The sequence below is a fragment of the Anolis sagrei genome, chromosome 11 (genome assembly GCF_037176765.1).
Source record: "Anolis sagrei isolate rAnoSag1 chromosome 11, rAnoSag1.mat, whole genome shotgun sequence".
NCBI lineage: Eukaryota > Metazoa > Chordata > Lepidosauria > Squamata > Dactyloidae > Anolis > Anolis sagrei.
Window position 1 is genome coordinate 28,814,342 of NC_090031.1, and position 13,022 is coordinate 28,827,363.

Sequence of the window (13,022 nt, forward strand, 5' to 3'; positions counted from 1 at the left end):
TTTCACTTTCAAAAGGGAATAAGCTAGACCTCGCTTTCTGAGGGGAATAAAGTCTTTCCTTGGAGTAGGCTTCACTTTCTGAGGTAATACAACCTCCCATTCCTTGGAGGTTTCACTTTCGAAAGGGAAGAAGATAGGCCTCACTTTCCTGAGGGAATATAGACTTCCTTGGAGTAGGTTTCACTTTCAAAAGGCAATAAGCTAGGCCTCGCTTTCTGGAGGAATATAGACTTCCTTTCCTTCGAGGTTTCACTTTCGAAAGGGAATACGCTAGGCCTCACTTTCCGAGGGGAATAAAGTTTCTCTTTCCTTGGAGTAGGCTTCCATTTCGAAGGGGAACAAACTAGGCCTCACTTTCTGAAGAAATGTGGACTCCCATGGAGTAGGCTTCACTTTGAAAGGGGAAATAAAACTTTCGAAGGGAAATACAGCCTCTCTTTCCTCGATAAGCGTAACTCTTGAAAGGGAATAAGCTAGGCCTCATTTTTGAAGGGGAACACAGCCTCCCTTTCTTTGGAGTAGGCTTCACTTTCCATGGGGAAAAATCCAGGTCTCACTTTCAAAGGGGAATAGACTAGGTCTCTATGAATAAAGCCTCCATTTCTTTGGCGTAGGCCTCACTTGAAGGGGAATAAACTAGGCTACACTTTCACTTTTGTGAAGGAATAAACTAGGACGTGCCTTCCATGAAGTAGGCCTCACTTTCAGAGGGGAATAAACTAGGCCTCCCTTTTGAAGGTGAATACAGCCTCCCTTTCTTTGGTGTAGACGTCACTTCCTTAAGGGAATAAACTAGGCCTCACTTGTGAATAAAGCTTCCATTTCCCTGGAGTAGGCTTCACTTTCGAAGGGGAATAAATTAGGTCTCACTGCAAATGCGGGCATAATGTCAGGAGAAAATGCTGCTAGGCCCGTAAAACAACCCAACAGAACAGAGCACCAAAACACAAAGTTACAACCTATACTCAGAAAAAGTAGAAAAGACCCTTCAGAGTCAAATAACACGGCCCAACAAAGCAGCACTAATATAGAGATTTTATTCCACTGTATTGAATTTCTTACAGCACATTGTTTTGTCACAAAGCTACTGATCTCATTTTGGAGTTGTTGGGTTGTCATTTTTTTTTTCTTCTTCTTTCCCCGTTTCGTTTCGCTTGAAAGACGAGAGACACGGATTCACGAGCGCCAAAAAGTAGCTTGGATCTCACCGCGGCCAACTTCCGAGGGGCCCTTCCTGCTCTCTATTCCTCCCTTGCGTTTTAACATCTGTGCAAAATGAGCTGGAAAATGGAACCAAGTCCAAACTCTCCTCCTTACTTAACATCCCTTTATTATACAAAGTTCAAAGTATGGCCCATTCTTTTGTGTATTTTTTTTAAATCACTGAAAAGTTTCCTCTTTCATTCGCCTTCCCCAAAAGAGGTCACAAAATACCATTCGGGAGATCCAACGCTGAAAAAAAGGCTTCAAGAAGTGTTGAAGCTCAAATGGATGAATTAATGATTCATCACTTCGTGTTTGTTTGTAAATTAAGCAGCTTAGATAAGGAATTTTCCAGCATAAATTCATTACAGAAGTCAAATTCTTTTTTGAGATGAGATGTTTTGGGGAGACTTCCTTTGGCCTTTTTGTGGTTTTGTCTATTTTTTTTTCTTTCTACCGAGAATAAAAGCAATTGCGAAATGGCTCGTGGAGAGAAGCAGAAATGTCAACTGCATTCCAAGTCTTAATGCGGAGGAGACATGCAGCCTTTCAGATGCAGGGCCACAACTCGCATCAGCCATCACCAAATAACAACATGGCAAGGGATGATAAGAGGTGCGGCCCAGTCCCATTTGAAGGCCACTCGCTCACTATCGCACGAACCAGAAGGCATTTCTCCCGGGCAGCTTATTGACATGTTGGAATGGACTGGAAAGCGTTCTTTTTGGGCATTGGTGGATTATGATCTGAGTTGTCCTTTGCACCTGCTTTACCAGGGCCCCTTCGCTCTCAAAAAACATGGCACCCCCTTCTTTTCTTTCATTTCTCTAAGTGCAGAAGGAAATAACATTAGCAGCAGTTTGGACTGGAAACCCTCAAGCACACATAAAAGAGCACATTCCGGGAGATCTAGAAATCCCGCAAAAGTCTGCCCTCGGGATAGAAACGCAACCCAAAAGAAGGGGAGACACAAGTGCGGCAAGAGGGGATCGAGGCATCTCCCCCCGGGAAGAGAACCAAGGGAAAAACCCGTTGCTTGATATATAACCACAGCAGACGAGACAGGAAGCAAGTCCAAACCAAACACTGCTTTCAACAGAGTCTATTCCCAGGCAGGGATCTGTAGAGATCTCGTTTTGATTGATTGATTGATGCCAATCAATCAAATCCCTCGCCCTCTTGTCCATGCGCAATTCAACCTTCCTGCCATTGCAAGATGGGGAAGGAAAGGTTTGGATTCCAACTGAGCTGAAACGCAACTTGGCTGACTTCTTTTCTGTGCAAGATGAGCTGGAAATGGAACCCCTTCGGAAAGTCTCCTCCTACTGACATCCCTTTATACAAAGTTCAGAGTACAGACAATTCAGAGATCCCGCCGCTGACTAAGACCAAGCTTTCCCCCCACCCAGAAAAAGATAACAGTGTCGAAAGATGGATTTAGGCCAACCCTCTGAAGGAAAAACACAACCGGTCTCCGATGGAGCCCCTTGGGCGTTTGGACCACCACCAACAGTACCACAGCGCGGGCCGTATCGCATGTTTTTAATCCGGTTTCCAATACACGACGGGGTTCGGGGGTGGTTGGGAGAGAAACGGCCAACAAGTGCCTGTGTGGCTCGGTGACCAAGTGCTGCGCTAACCGACCTCCTGGGCTGCCACAGAAGCAGCCTTCTCCTCTTGCTCCTGCTCCTCCTCCTTCCAGTCTGCCAAAAGTGAAGGGAAAGGCCCGGCTGGGCTCGCTCGGCCTTCATTCAGCCTTCAGCTGGATGCCGTGGCGATGGGCTTCTTCAAGTGCTGGCTCATCAGCTCCCGGGCGCGGGAGACCTGGATGTGGTCGTAGCAGGAGTTGCAGACCAGGACCGGGTCGTAGAGCTGCTGGTCTGGAATGGGCAGCTTGAGGTGGCAGCAGCCGGCACAGAAGACGTTCCCACAGTTCCTGCAGGGAAAAGAATGAAGACAGCAGGTATGATACACCAAGGCAGAAGTGATTTGAAAGAAGTGACTAAACTAAGTCCATAGGGTACATATTATAGGGAGCTAGGAGTCTCAGTGGCTCTACAGTGTGACTCTAAAGCAGGCATAGGCCAACTGTGGCCCTTCAGGTGTTTTGGACTACAACTTCCACAATTCCTAACAGCCAGTAAACTGGCTGGGATTTCTGAGAGTTGTATGCCACAACACCTGGGGACCCAGAGGTTGAGAACCACTGTCAATAGTCCTACACTATTCTGCTTTGGTAGATCTCATCTAGAATCATCTTGTGTCCAGTTCTGGGCAAAGCAATTCAAGAAGGATGTGAGCCAGATGGATAGTGTCCAGAGAAGGGAGACTAAAAGTCAGGACCCCTTGGGGGGAGGGGGTCGTAAATGTGATGTGGTTCAGAATGCCCTTTGATTGTAGATGAACTATAAATCCCAGCAACTACAACTCCCAAATGTAAAGGTCTGTTTTCCCCACTCCACCAGTGTCCATACTTGGGTAATCGTGCCAAGTTTGGTCCAGATCCATAATTGAGTGCTTTCTGGATGTAGGTGAACTACAACTCCAAAATCCAAGGTCAATTTCACCAAATGCTTCCAGTATTTTCTGTTGGTCATGGGAGTTCTGTGTGTCAAGTTAGGTTCAATTCCATCACTGGTAGAGTTCAAAATGCTCTTTGATGGTGGGTGAACTCTAAATCCCAGCAACTATAACTCCCAAGTGACAAAATCAATCCTCCCCCAATCCTACCAGTATTCAAATTTGGGCATATCAGGTATTTGTGCCAAATGTTGTCCAGTGAATGAAAATATATCCTACATATCAGATATTTGCATGACGATTTCTAACTAGCAAAATGACAGTTATGAAGTAGCAACAAAAATAATTTGATGGTTGGGGGTCACCACAACAGGAGGAACTGTATTAAGGGGTCTCGGCATTAGGAAAGTTAAGAACCACTGGTCTAAGGTCTGGAAACTAGGAATCTCACTGAAGAGTGGCTTAGGAAGCTGTTTAGCTTAGAGAAAGGAAGGCTGAACACAATGTTTCACTATTTTGAAAGGATGAAGAGGAGCCAAGCCGCAGCTCCAGAGACTAGGACACAATGGCGCCATGGATTCAATTTGTTTGAAAAGAGATTTCACCTCAACATTAGGGAAAGATTTCAGTGAAATGCCTAAAGAAGAGAAGGCTGGGAGGAGACATGATAGCCATGTATAAGTATGTGAGAGGAAGTCCTAGGGAGGAGGGAGCAAGCTTGTTTTCTGCTGCCCTGGAGACTAGGATGCGGAACAATGGCTTCAAACTACAAGAAAGGAGATTCCATCTGAACCTGAGAAAGAACTTCCTGAGAGCCGTTCAGCAGGGGAACTCTGCCCCGGAGTGTGGTGGAGGCTCCTTCTTTGAAGGCTTTTAAACAGAGGCTGGATGACCATCTGTCAGGTGTGCTTTGAATGCAATTTTCCAGCTTCTTGGCAGAGGGTTAGACTGGATGGGTCTCTTCCAACACTATGATTCTATGATTATATTGCCCTGTAATCTCTCTCTCAGGAGGTTTTTAAAGAAGAGGTTGGATTGCCATCTGTCTGGACGGTTTGGATTTGTGTCTTCAAGAACAGCAAAAAAGTGGTTGGCAAACACACTGCATGTAGCTGTTGCCTCAAAGTGTGCCCAAAATGTCACTGAGGCATCAGGTTGCGGTCATCTTCCAAAGCAGTGCCCTCAGCCATCCCTTGCTACTGGTTCATATATGGTCAGTCATCCATATTAGTAGGTTTAACTTGTGTGTATTGGATTGATATGTGCTGTATAGGAATCCCAGTTTTTTCCAATTTATGTGCCTGTAGTTCCCTTTCCACCCAATCTCTCTGCCTCAGCACCTTCTCTTCCTTATTGAAAGGGAAGGGACGTTAAGAACAAATGCAGAGATGATCAACGGTGACATTTCTGAGCCTTACCTGCAATGATGCCTGCGTTTGGCTAGCCAGAACTCACAATCACAGTTAAAGCAGTGCGAAGCCATGTGGTCTGGAACCCAACGTGTGACCTGCAAGAAATCAAGAGAGGTCGAAATAGCCACAACTTTCCTTTGGAACATTTTGAAGGGTTGGGTGCTGAGCCCATAACCCTTTTCGTTAAGGAAGACTACCCAAAAACAAACAGGATACAAAAGTTGAGCATCAGCTCACTAGCGAGCAAAGCTAGTTGGTTGTGACTGCAAAGAATTCAGAGTTTAGGAGACAAATATGCAGAGTCCAATCTTTAAAAATCACAAAAGGTGTACTTACAATAATAAGAAATTACTGCATTTCTTAAAAATCAAGAACTGGGTCTGAGCTACTCTTAACAACCATCTCTTCTAAGCTTCTGAGCTACTCTTAATCATCATCATCATCCGACATGTGATCCAATTCATCAGCCAGCAGAGTGTCTGCTGTGGACTCATTTTGTGTTTCAAATAATAATAATAATAATAATAATAATAATAATCTTTATTTATACCTTGCCACTACCTCCCCGATGGGGACTCGGGGCGGCTTACATGAGGCCAAGCCCAAACAACAAATTACAGCAAGAGAGAGAAAAACTCAATCACTACATCTCTCCTGACACACAAGCAGAGAGAGATCTCAAAGCACACAGCACATACTCTCCATACTAAAGAGTAAGAACGCAGAAGTATCAGGAACTATGATGACAAGGCAAGAGAAATGAGGAATGTTTGCAGGAGAGAAGGAGATCTTGAAAGTTTGGATCTTGAAATCCCCAAGAAAATAGACAAATCCATTATAAGTAGCAGCAGCAGCTCCCAAGATGCCCTACCTCTGTTTCTCTTTTGTCAACCGGCTCCCAGCTTGTTTCAGACAGACAGTCCTCGCTGTGGTCGGAATAGAAGTCCTCGTTTTCACTGCCGTCTGACTCCTTCAGGCAAGTCTGTAATGGAAGCCAAGACATATGTCAGCTTCTCTTTGAGGGAAGCCCCACCTCCCACTTCAGCTGCAGAAAAATCACTCTGACTGCTTTCCCTCCCAGGTCGGTACGGCTTGTTCTCATTGGCTCTCTGGGGATTTCCACGTTGCTATCCGCATGTAATATTTTTAAACTGGAGATGCCAGAATTTAAGCGCTCTGCACTAAACTGTGTCCTAATGGAACAGGAAAGTGGGGTGCCAATATGAATCCCGGAATCCTAGAGTTGGATAAGACCCCAAGGGCCATCCAGTCCAACCCCCCGCCGTTGAGAGACACGCAAACCAAGCCCTCCTTACTGACAGCCACCTAGCTTTTGCTTCAGAATTTCCAAAGAAGGAAATTACACTGGGCTCTCAGGCAATTTGAATCCATTGCTCCATTGTGTCCCAGTCTCTGGAGCTGCAGACAGGAAGTTTGGCTACTCCTCAATGGGACATCCATTCCTATATGTAAACATGGCGATCATTCTCCTTCTCTCAACCTTCTGTTCTCCAGGCTAAACACCCCCAGCTCCCTAAGCTGCTACTCAGAGAGATTCATAGTTTTCAGATCTTTGACCATTCTGGTGGAGCCCCCAGTGGCACAATGGGTCAAACCCTTGTGCCGCCAGGACTGAAGACCAAAAGGTCGGCAGTTCAAATCTGGGGAGAGCACGGATGGGCTCCCTCTGTCAGCTCCAACTCCCCATGCGGGATCGTAAGAGAAGCCTCCCACAAGGATGGTAAAACATCAAATATCTGGGCATCCCCTGGGCAAAGTCTTTGCAGACAACCAATTCTCTCACACCAGAAGTGACTTGCAGTTTCTCAAGTAGCTCCTGACACCACCACCACCACCCCTTCCCCCCCCCCCCCCCCCCAAATTCTGGTTGTATTTCCAGACCAAATTCCAGTGGTTGATGGGAACACTCAGAGCCTAAATTGTATTTTAATATATTTTAATGATTTAATGGTTTGACCTTTTTAGTTTTAGTACTCCTATGTTTAATTCTTTTTTGGTGTTTCTATGTCTTTAGCTTTAAATTGTACATTTCAGTTTTATTTTATTTCAAACTTTGTTAATAGCTTTGAATCTCTTTAAAGAGAGAACAAGTGGGATATTATTAGATCTCTATGCTGGCTGTTGTATTTGATCACACATCAGACACTTCCCAAGTGTCTAGGACTGTGTGATATATTCACATAATATTATTTTTTTATTATTTTCATTATTATTATTATTGGGTTGCCGTGAGTTTTCCTGGCTGTATGGCTATGTTCCACAAGCATTCTCTCCTGAATGCTTCTGGAACATGGTCATACAGCCCAGAAAACTCACAGCAACCCAATGATTCCGGCCATGAAAGCCTTCAATAGTACATTATTATTAGTAGTAGTAGTAGTATTTGTATTAGTATTATTAACAATAGCTTGGGATCATGATACCTGAAGGACTTCAATTCCAATCTATGCCCACCCAAGGCCTGCTAGAAGGGCGCTGTCCTGCCCCCCTCCCCCCAATAGTTGGAAGCAAGGCACTATGGGAAAATCTGGGAAGAGTTCCTTTTCTGCTGGGGTGTCCCAGTTCGAACAAATGTGGCTTGCATGGAAAACTGGCCAAACCCATGACAGAGAGGGGCACTTACAAAGTCGTCCTCGTAGTCCATCTGGGGCTCGGCAGGCGGAGCATAGCAATGGCGGATGTCCAGCCGGAGTTGAAGCTCTCGGACCTGCCTGCGCAGCTGCTCCACTTCCTGCTTGTATGTGGCCTCGATCTGCCTTAGCCTGTGCTGGACGACATCCGTGGGGAAGGGCAGCCCGTCATCATCCAGGTAGAAAGCAGGCGGTGCCGGCGAGGGGCTGCTGGGTGCTGGGGGCTTAGGGCCCAGGGCCTGCTTCAAATGGCAGGGCAACCACGGCCTGGCAGCCTTCCCTGGGCAATGAGGGCCAGAGGGGAGCCGGGCCCCGTCCTTGGAAGACCACTGCCCGCTGAGGCCGAGTCCCGAGGCCCAGAGGTGCCGGCGCTTGCTGCAGCAGCCGTAGGAGAGGAGCCGCCTCGGTGCCCCATCCCCACCTGGGAGTGAGGCCCCCATCCCTTGGAAGCTGTCCCAGTTGGCACCCAGAAGGGAGAAGTCGCTCATCTGGCTCTGGGAGGCCGCCTTGCGCCACCACTCTGGCTGGGCTTTCCCCGCGGGGTGGTGGCTCCGCTTGCCTTCTTCCTCTTCCTCTTCCTCCTCTTTGCGGCAGGATGGGACTTCCTGTCGCCGAACGCTCAGAGCCGGTGGGTTCCCAAAACCAGGAGGTCGCGGGGAAGGCCGGAGGGAGGGCTCCGCCGGGGGGAGAACGAAAGGTTCCCAAGAGCCCTTGGGCTCCAGACCAGAAAGCTTTTCCAGCAGCTCTTCCGTTCTGGCTGAATTCAGGCCACAAATCTTCTGCCCCAAACGAGCTGGTGCTGCTACGGAATCCACCCCGCTTACTACTTCTCCTGCCTCCGAAGATGAGCTGCTCGATGGTTGGGCAGTCGAGTCGCTGTCCTGCAGTTGGCAAGGGTCCGAACTGCCACTTCCACCAAGATGGAGGGCAGGGGGTTCGTGCTGCTGCTGCTCTGCTGCCTGAGATGGCTCCTCGGGCAAGCTCTCTTTGTCCACTATGACCTCCTCAGCGTTGGGCTGCCGTGGCTCCAGGCCCACCCTGACCTCCTGACAGTGGTTGTTGAGGTTGGGGTCACTCGAGGTGCGGGTCAGAAGGCTGCTGGGGTCGCAGGCTGAGAGGAGGTCGTCCATGGACCGGGTCTTTGGTAACCTGGAAGCAGAGAAGACAGGAGGATGGGAACAAATGTTTAAGTACCTTGCAAAACTGAATGTGAAATTAAACTTGCAAGAAGCTGAGGGCTGATATTTATTTATTTACCTCATTTATATCCCACTCTTCTCTACCCCGAAGGGGACTCAGAACGGACTTAGAACTTAGGCAACAATTCATTGCCAGAAATAACACCATAAAATAAATATTTACATTAAAAACCAAACATTAAAACATCACAATCTGTTGATGGTGTCCATCCACCTTTACTTTGGCCTTTGTCCACGTGGTCACTGTCCTGCAATCTCTAAATGTAATGCTGTAGTATCAATCTATCCATCCATCCATCCACTCACCTATCTATTCATCCATCCATCCATATATCCACTTATCCATATATCTATCTATCCACCCACTCACCCATCCATCCATCGATTTATCTATTCATCCATCTATCATAGCTATCATCTTCAGATGAAATGGGACAAGTATGCTGTTAGGAATTGCGGGAATTAAAGTCCAAAACACCCAGAGGGCTGGAATTTGCCCATGCCTGGGATAAATCCGCAGAAGTTGCAGTGAACATGAACTGTGAGAACCGGGCTGTGAGGAAAGGGCTCAAGCCCTGGGGCCAGGTGCCTTTCCCTCACCTGTCAAGCGACCTGCTGCTGAACTCCTGGCTCTGGGACCCCGAAGGCAGGTAGAGGTCCATACGCTCCTCTCCTAGAGGGCAGGGGGACGACGCCGGGAGATAGACGGCAGTCCAAAGGTGCAGGGCTCGGACGTGGCAGACCGGGTGCAGCACCTGGCAAAAAGCGAGAGTCAGGGGATGCGACGGACACCTTTCCCAGGCCTTTTTTCCTGATCCCTGTGGGAGTGCCACTCACCTGGTCAGTGCCAGAGATGTAGAGCAGATTGTGGAAGTTCTTGTTGCCGGCTCGGAGGAGGGACCACACAGAGCAGGTCCGCTTGGCAATGTTGTGCATCTCGCGCTCGCAAGGGCTGTTCCCAAGGAAGGTCCCGTAAAGGCAGGAGTAGGTGTGCTGCACCAGCTTCACCTGCAGAGAAAAACGTTAAGGGTTTGCCCATTCCTGCGTTAAACAGGACAGACAACAGACATATTACAGACATGAGGTTGTGCTCAATTCTGGCCACAGAGGGGTGCTGTCGCTCCATCCCCTATGACAAAGAACCCTTGTTCACAGGCTTCCTCCTCTCTTTGATTGCAGGTATTTTTCTGGTATTTCTTTTATGCTGGTGCCTAATTTCTTTTATGGTGGTGCCCAATTTCTCTACTCACAGCTCACAGCTGTTTTGAAACTGCTTAGGTGGACAGTGAGATGGGCTGAAGATCAAGTGCTCACCCCGACCCGGGCTTCGAACTGCCAACCTTTCAGTTGGTAAGATCTATTGCTGCTGGTGATTAACCAGCTGTGCTAAAGGTTTGTTCGTAAGTTGAATATGTTTATAAGTTGGAACATGGACATTTTTAAGGGCAACTCTAGCCATTTATAGATATAGATATAGACATATATCTGGGTAGCATAGGGAAGGGTTAACACCCCTGCAGTGTTTGTTTTTCTGTCTTTGGCCATGTTCAGAAGATGTTACTTCACTTTCTGTCCCTGTGACAATTCGATTTTTAAAAATATGGAGTAAGATGCCACTCTCGGGCTTTTGGTTCTTACCAAGAACGCTTCGTTGAACTCAAAAAGGCAGGGGAACTGTTTGAGCAGCTGGTGGATGGAGTCTAGCCACTGCAGGAACACAGGGCATTGCTCGTTCTGGTCCTCCGCTTTCTCCTGGTGGCCGCAGCGGTCTGCAAACTTGTGGCCGAAATCCAGCCAGTCAGATTCCACCAACACTTGGAAACCCTGCCAAGGAGAAAGTCACAATGTCACAGATGGGCCTCAGGATGCTTCAGAGGTGCACACACCCCTCTATGTTCCTCTCCCTCTCATCTCCAACATAACCAGTCCATAGAAAGGTCCCAACTCTTATCTTTCTGCCTTCATTGCAATCACAAGATGGAGTAACAGCCTGGTATGGTGTCTAGATCCTGGGAAGTCATGTTACCCCTCTATTCTATTCTGCTTTGGTCAGACCACACCTGAATCACAGTGTCCAATTCTGAGCACCACAATTGAAGGGAGAGATTAACTCAAAGCTGGAATGTGTCCAGAGGAGGGTGACTCAAAGGATCAAGAGTCTGGAGAACAAGCCCTATGAGGAGCGGCAGAAAGAGCTGAGCAGGTTTAGTCTGCAGAAAAGAAGACTGAGAGGAGACAGGATGAGGGCCATGTTTAAAGAGGTGAGGGGAAGTCATAGGGAGGAGAGAGCAGGCTTCTTTTCTGCTGCCCTGGAGACTAGGATGCAGAACAAAGGCTTCAAACTACAGGAAAGGAGATTCCACCTGAACATGAAGAACTTCCTGACTGTGAGAGAGAGCTGTTCAGCAGTGGAATTTGGCAGAAATAATAAAAATTAACTAGGTATTTTTAATTACAAAAATGTGAGTCAAGTACTGAAAGGGTTAAGCAGATGCAATGACTCAGCAAAGCTGCAGTTCAGTATAAGCAAGCATGCCTGTTGCTTAGTAACGCCTCAGTCTGAGAGAGCTCTCTGTGTGAGAGAAGCCTCTCTGTGTGAGAGAACACCTCAGTGGGAGAATAGGCCTCACAATTAGCAGGCTTCACAGTGTGAGGAAGGCCGTGTGTGAGAAGGTCTGGTGTGAGAAGCTTCGGTGAAAAAAACCCAGGTTGAAGTCCTTGTGTGTAAAGCTCCCGTGTAAAGGCTGCTATGTGAAGCTCCAGTATAAGTTTGTTGTGAGAGGAGGCTCTTTATTTACATGATGAAGAAGCCCAGAATGGAAGCAAAGAAGGAAGTATAAAGGACTTTATTTGTGTTGTGGAAACCTTGTTATTATAAATAGTGCAACTATATTATTTTACTACAAAAAAAAGGCTCCCGTGGAAGAGATATCACTTTGGGCTACTGGTATTGGGTCACGCTGCTGCTCATAAGTTGCTCTGCTGTGCATTTATGAGGAGGGTCTTTTGTTAATAAGCCCACTCGCCCACAGAACTCTCTGTCCCAGAGTGTGGTGGAGGCTCCTTCCTTGGAAGGCTTTTAAACGGGGGCTTAAATGGCTATTTGTCAGGGGATCTTTGAATGTGATTTTCCTGCTTCTTGGCAGAATGGAGTTGGATTGCCTGCCCCTTGGGGTCCCTTTAAACTCGAGGGTTCTGTGATTCTCCTACCTCCATCGTCCTGTAGTAGGGGTCCAGGAGGATCTTTGCCAGGGCGACAATCTGCGGGGTGCGGTCCCAGCCGTCAGAGCAGTGCACCAAGACGGGGCGTCCCTCCCGGTCCACTGCGTTGGCAACCAAGACGGCCGCCTTCAGCATGACAGAGAGGTGCTGGAGCCACTTGGTGCTCTCCAGGGCTGAGAGCCAGCTGGGAAAGGGTTAAGGAGACAGGCAAGAGGTCAAGCACAGAAGTAAAAGACGGAGGCACCCCACTCTCCCCCAGAATCCAAACCTAAAGGAGACTCACTTGCTGGGATCTGGCATCTGGCTGCAGACGGCCCGCAAGTACTGGAAGCTATTCCGGATAGAATGGATGTTAGCCATGCCCATGAAGACCACCTCGCAGTTGGGGTAATACTCTGGAACACAAAACAGAGGGAGGACGTTGCCTGGGAGTCCATCCAAAGGTCTTGAGCCAGGAACTACCACTTAAAAATGAACTAATGGCTTTGCTCGTTGTATCCAAGGTGTCCACAGAAAGTCAGCCTAAACAATCAAAGATCTGGAAGCCAACAATCTCTAAGTAGTGGCTGAGGGAGTTTGGGGACATTTACCTTGGAAAAAGGAACGTTGAGAGAAAGTTGTCAGAAATATAAAAAAATAACTAGATATTTTTAATTACAGAAATGCGAGTCAGGCACTGAAAAGGTTAAAAGGATGCAACGACTGCAAAAACTGCAGTTCTATATAAGCAGGTGTGCCTGTAGCTTAGCAGCCATCAGTCTGAGGTAAACCTCAGTGGGAGAAAAGTCTCAGTCTGCGAGAAGGCCTCACAGTGT

The 13,022-nt window shown here is 47.6% G+C and overlaps 1 protein-coding gene across 2 annotated transcripts in view; it reads right to left on the reverse strand.

The window, feature by feature from the left end:
- Nucleotides 1–1,662: 1,662 nt before the first annotated feature.
- Nucleotides 1,663–13,022, reverse strand: part of MTMR4 (myotubularin related protein 4) — a 50,921-nt gene continuing 39,561 nt past the window's right edge. For both annotated transcript variants that reach the window (XM_060756876.2, XM_060756875.2), the window contains 9 exons: nucleotides 12,491–12,602; nucleotides 12,196–12,391; nucleotides 10,624–10,809; nucleotides 9,823–9,993; nucleotides 9,586–9,740; nucleotides 7,780–8,935; nucleotides 6,007–6,117; nucleotides 5,142–5,230; nucleotides 1,663–3,139 (listed from right to left, as the gene is read on the reverse strand). In XM_060756876.2, the coding sequence (XP_060612859.2) occupies nucleotides 2,962–3,139; nucleotides 5,142–5,230; nucleotides 6,007–6,117; nucleotides 7,780–8,935; nucleotides 9,586–9,740; nucleotides 9,823–9,993; nucleotides 10,624–10,809; nucleotides 12,196–12,391; nucleotides 12,491–12,602 (2,354 nt within the window). In that variant the 3' untranslated portion in view covers nucleotides 1,663–2,961. The remainder of the gene's footprint in view (nucleotides 3,140–5,141; nucleotides 5,231–6,006; nucleotides 6,118–7,779; nucleotides 8,936–9,585; nucleotides 9,741–9,822; nucleotides 9,994–10,623; nucleotides 10,810–12,195; nucleotides 12,392–12,490; nucleotides 12,603–13,022) is intronic.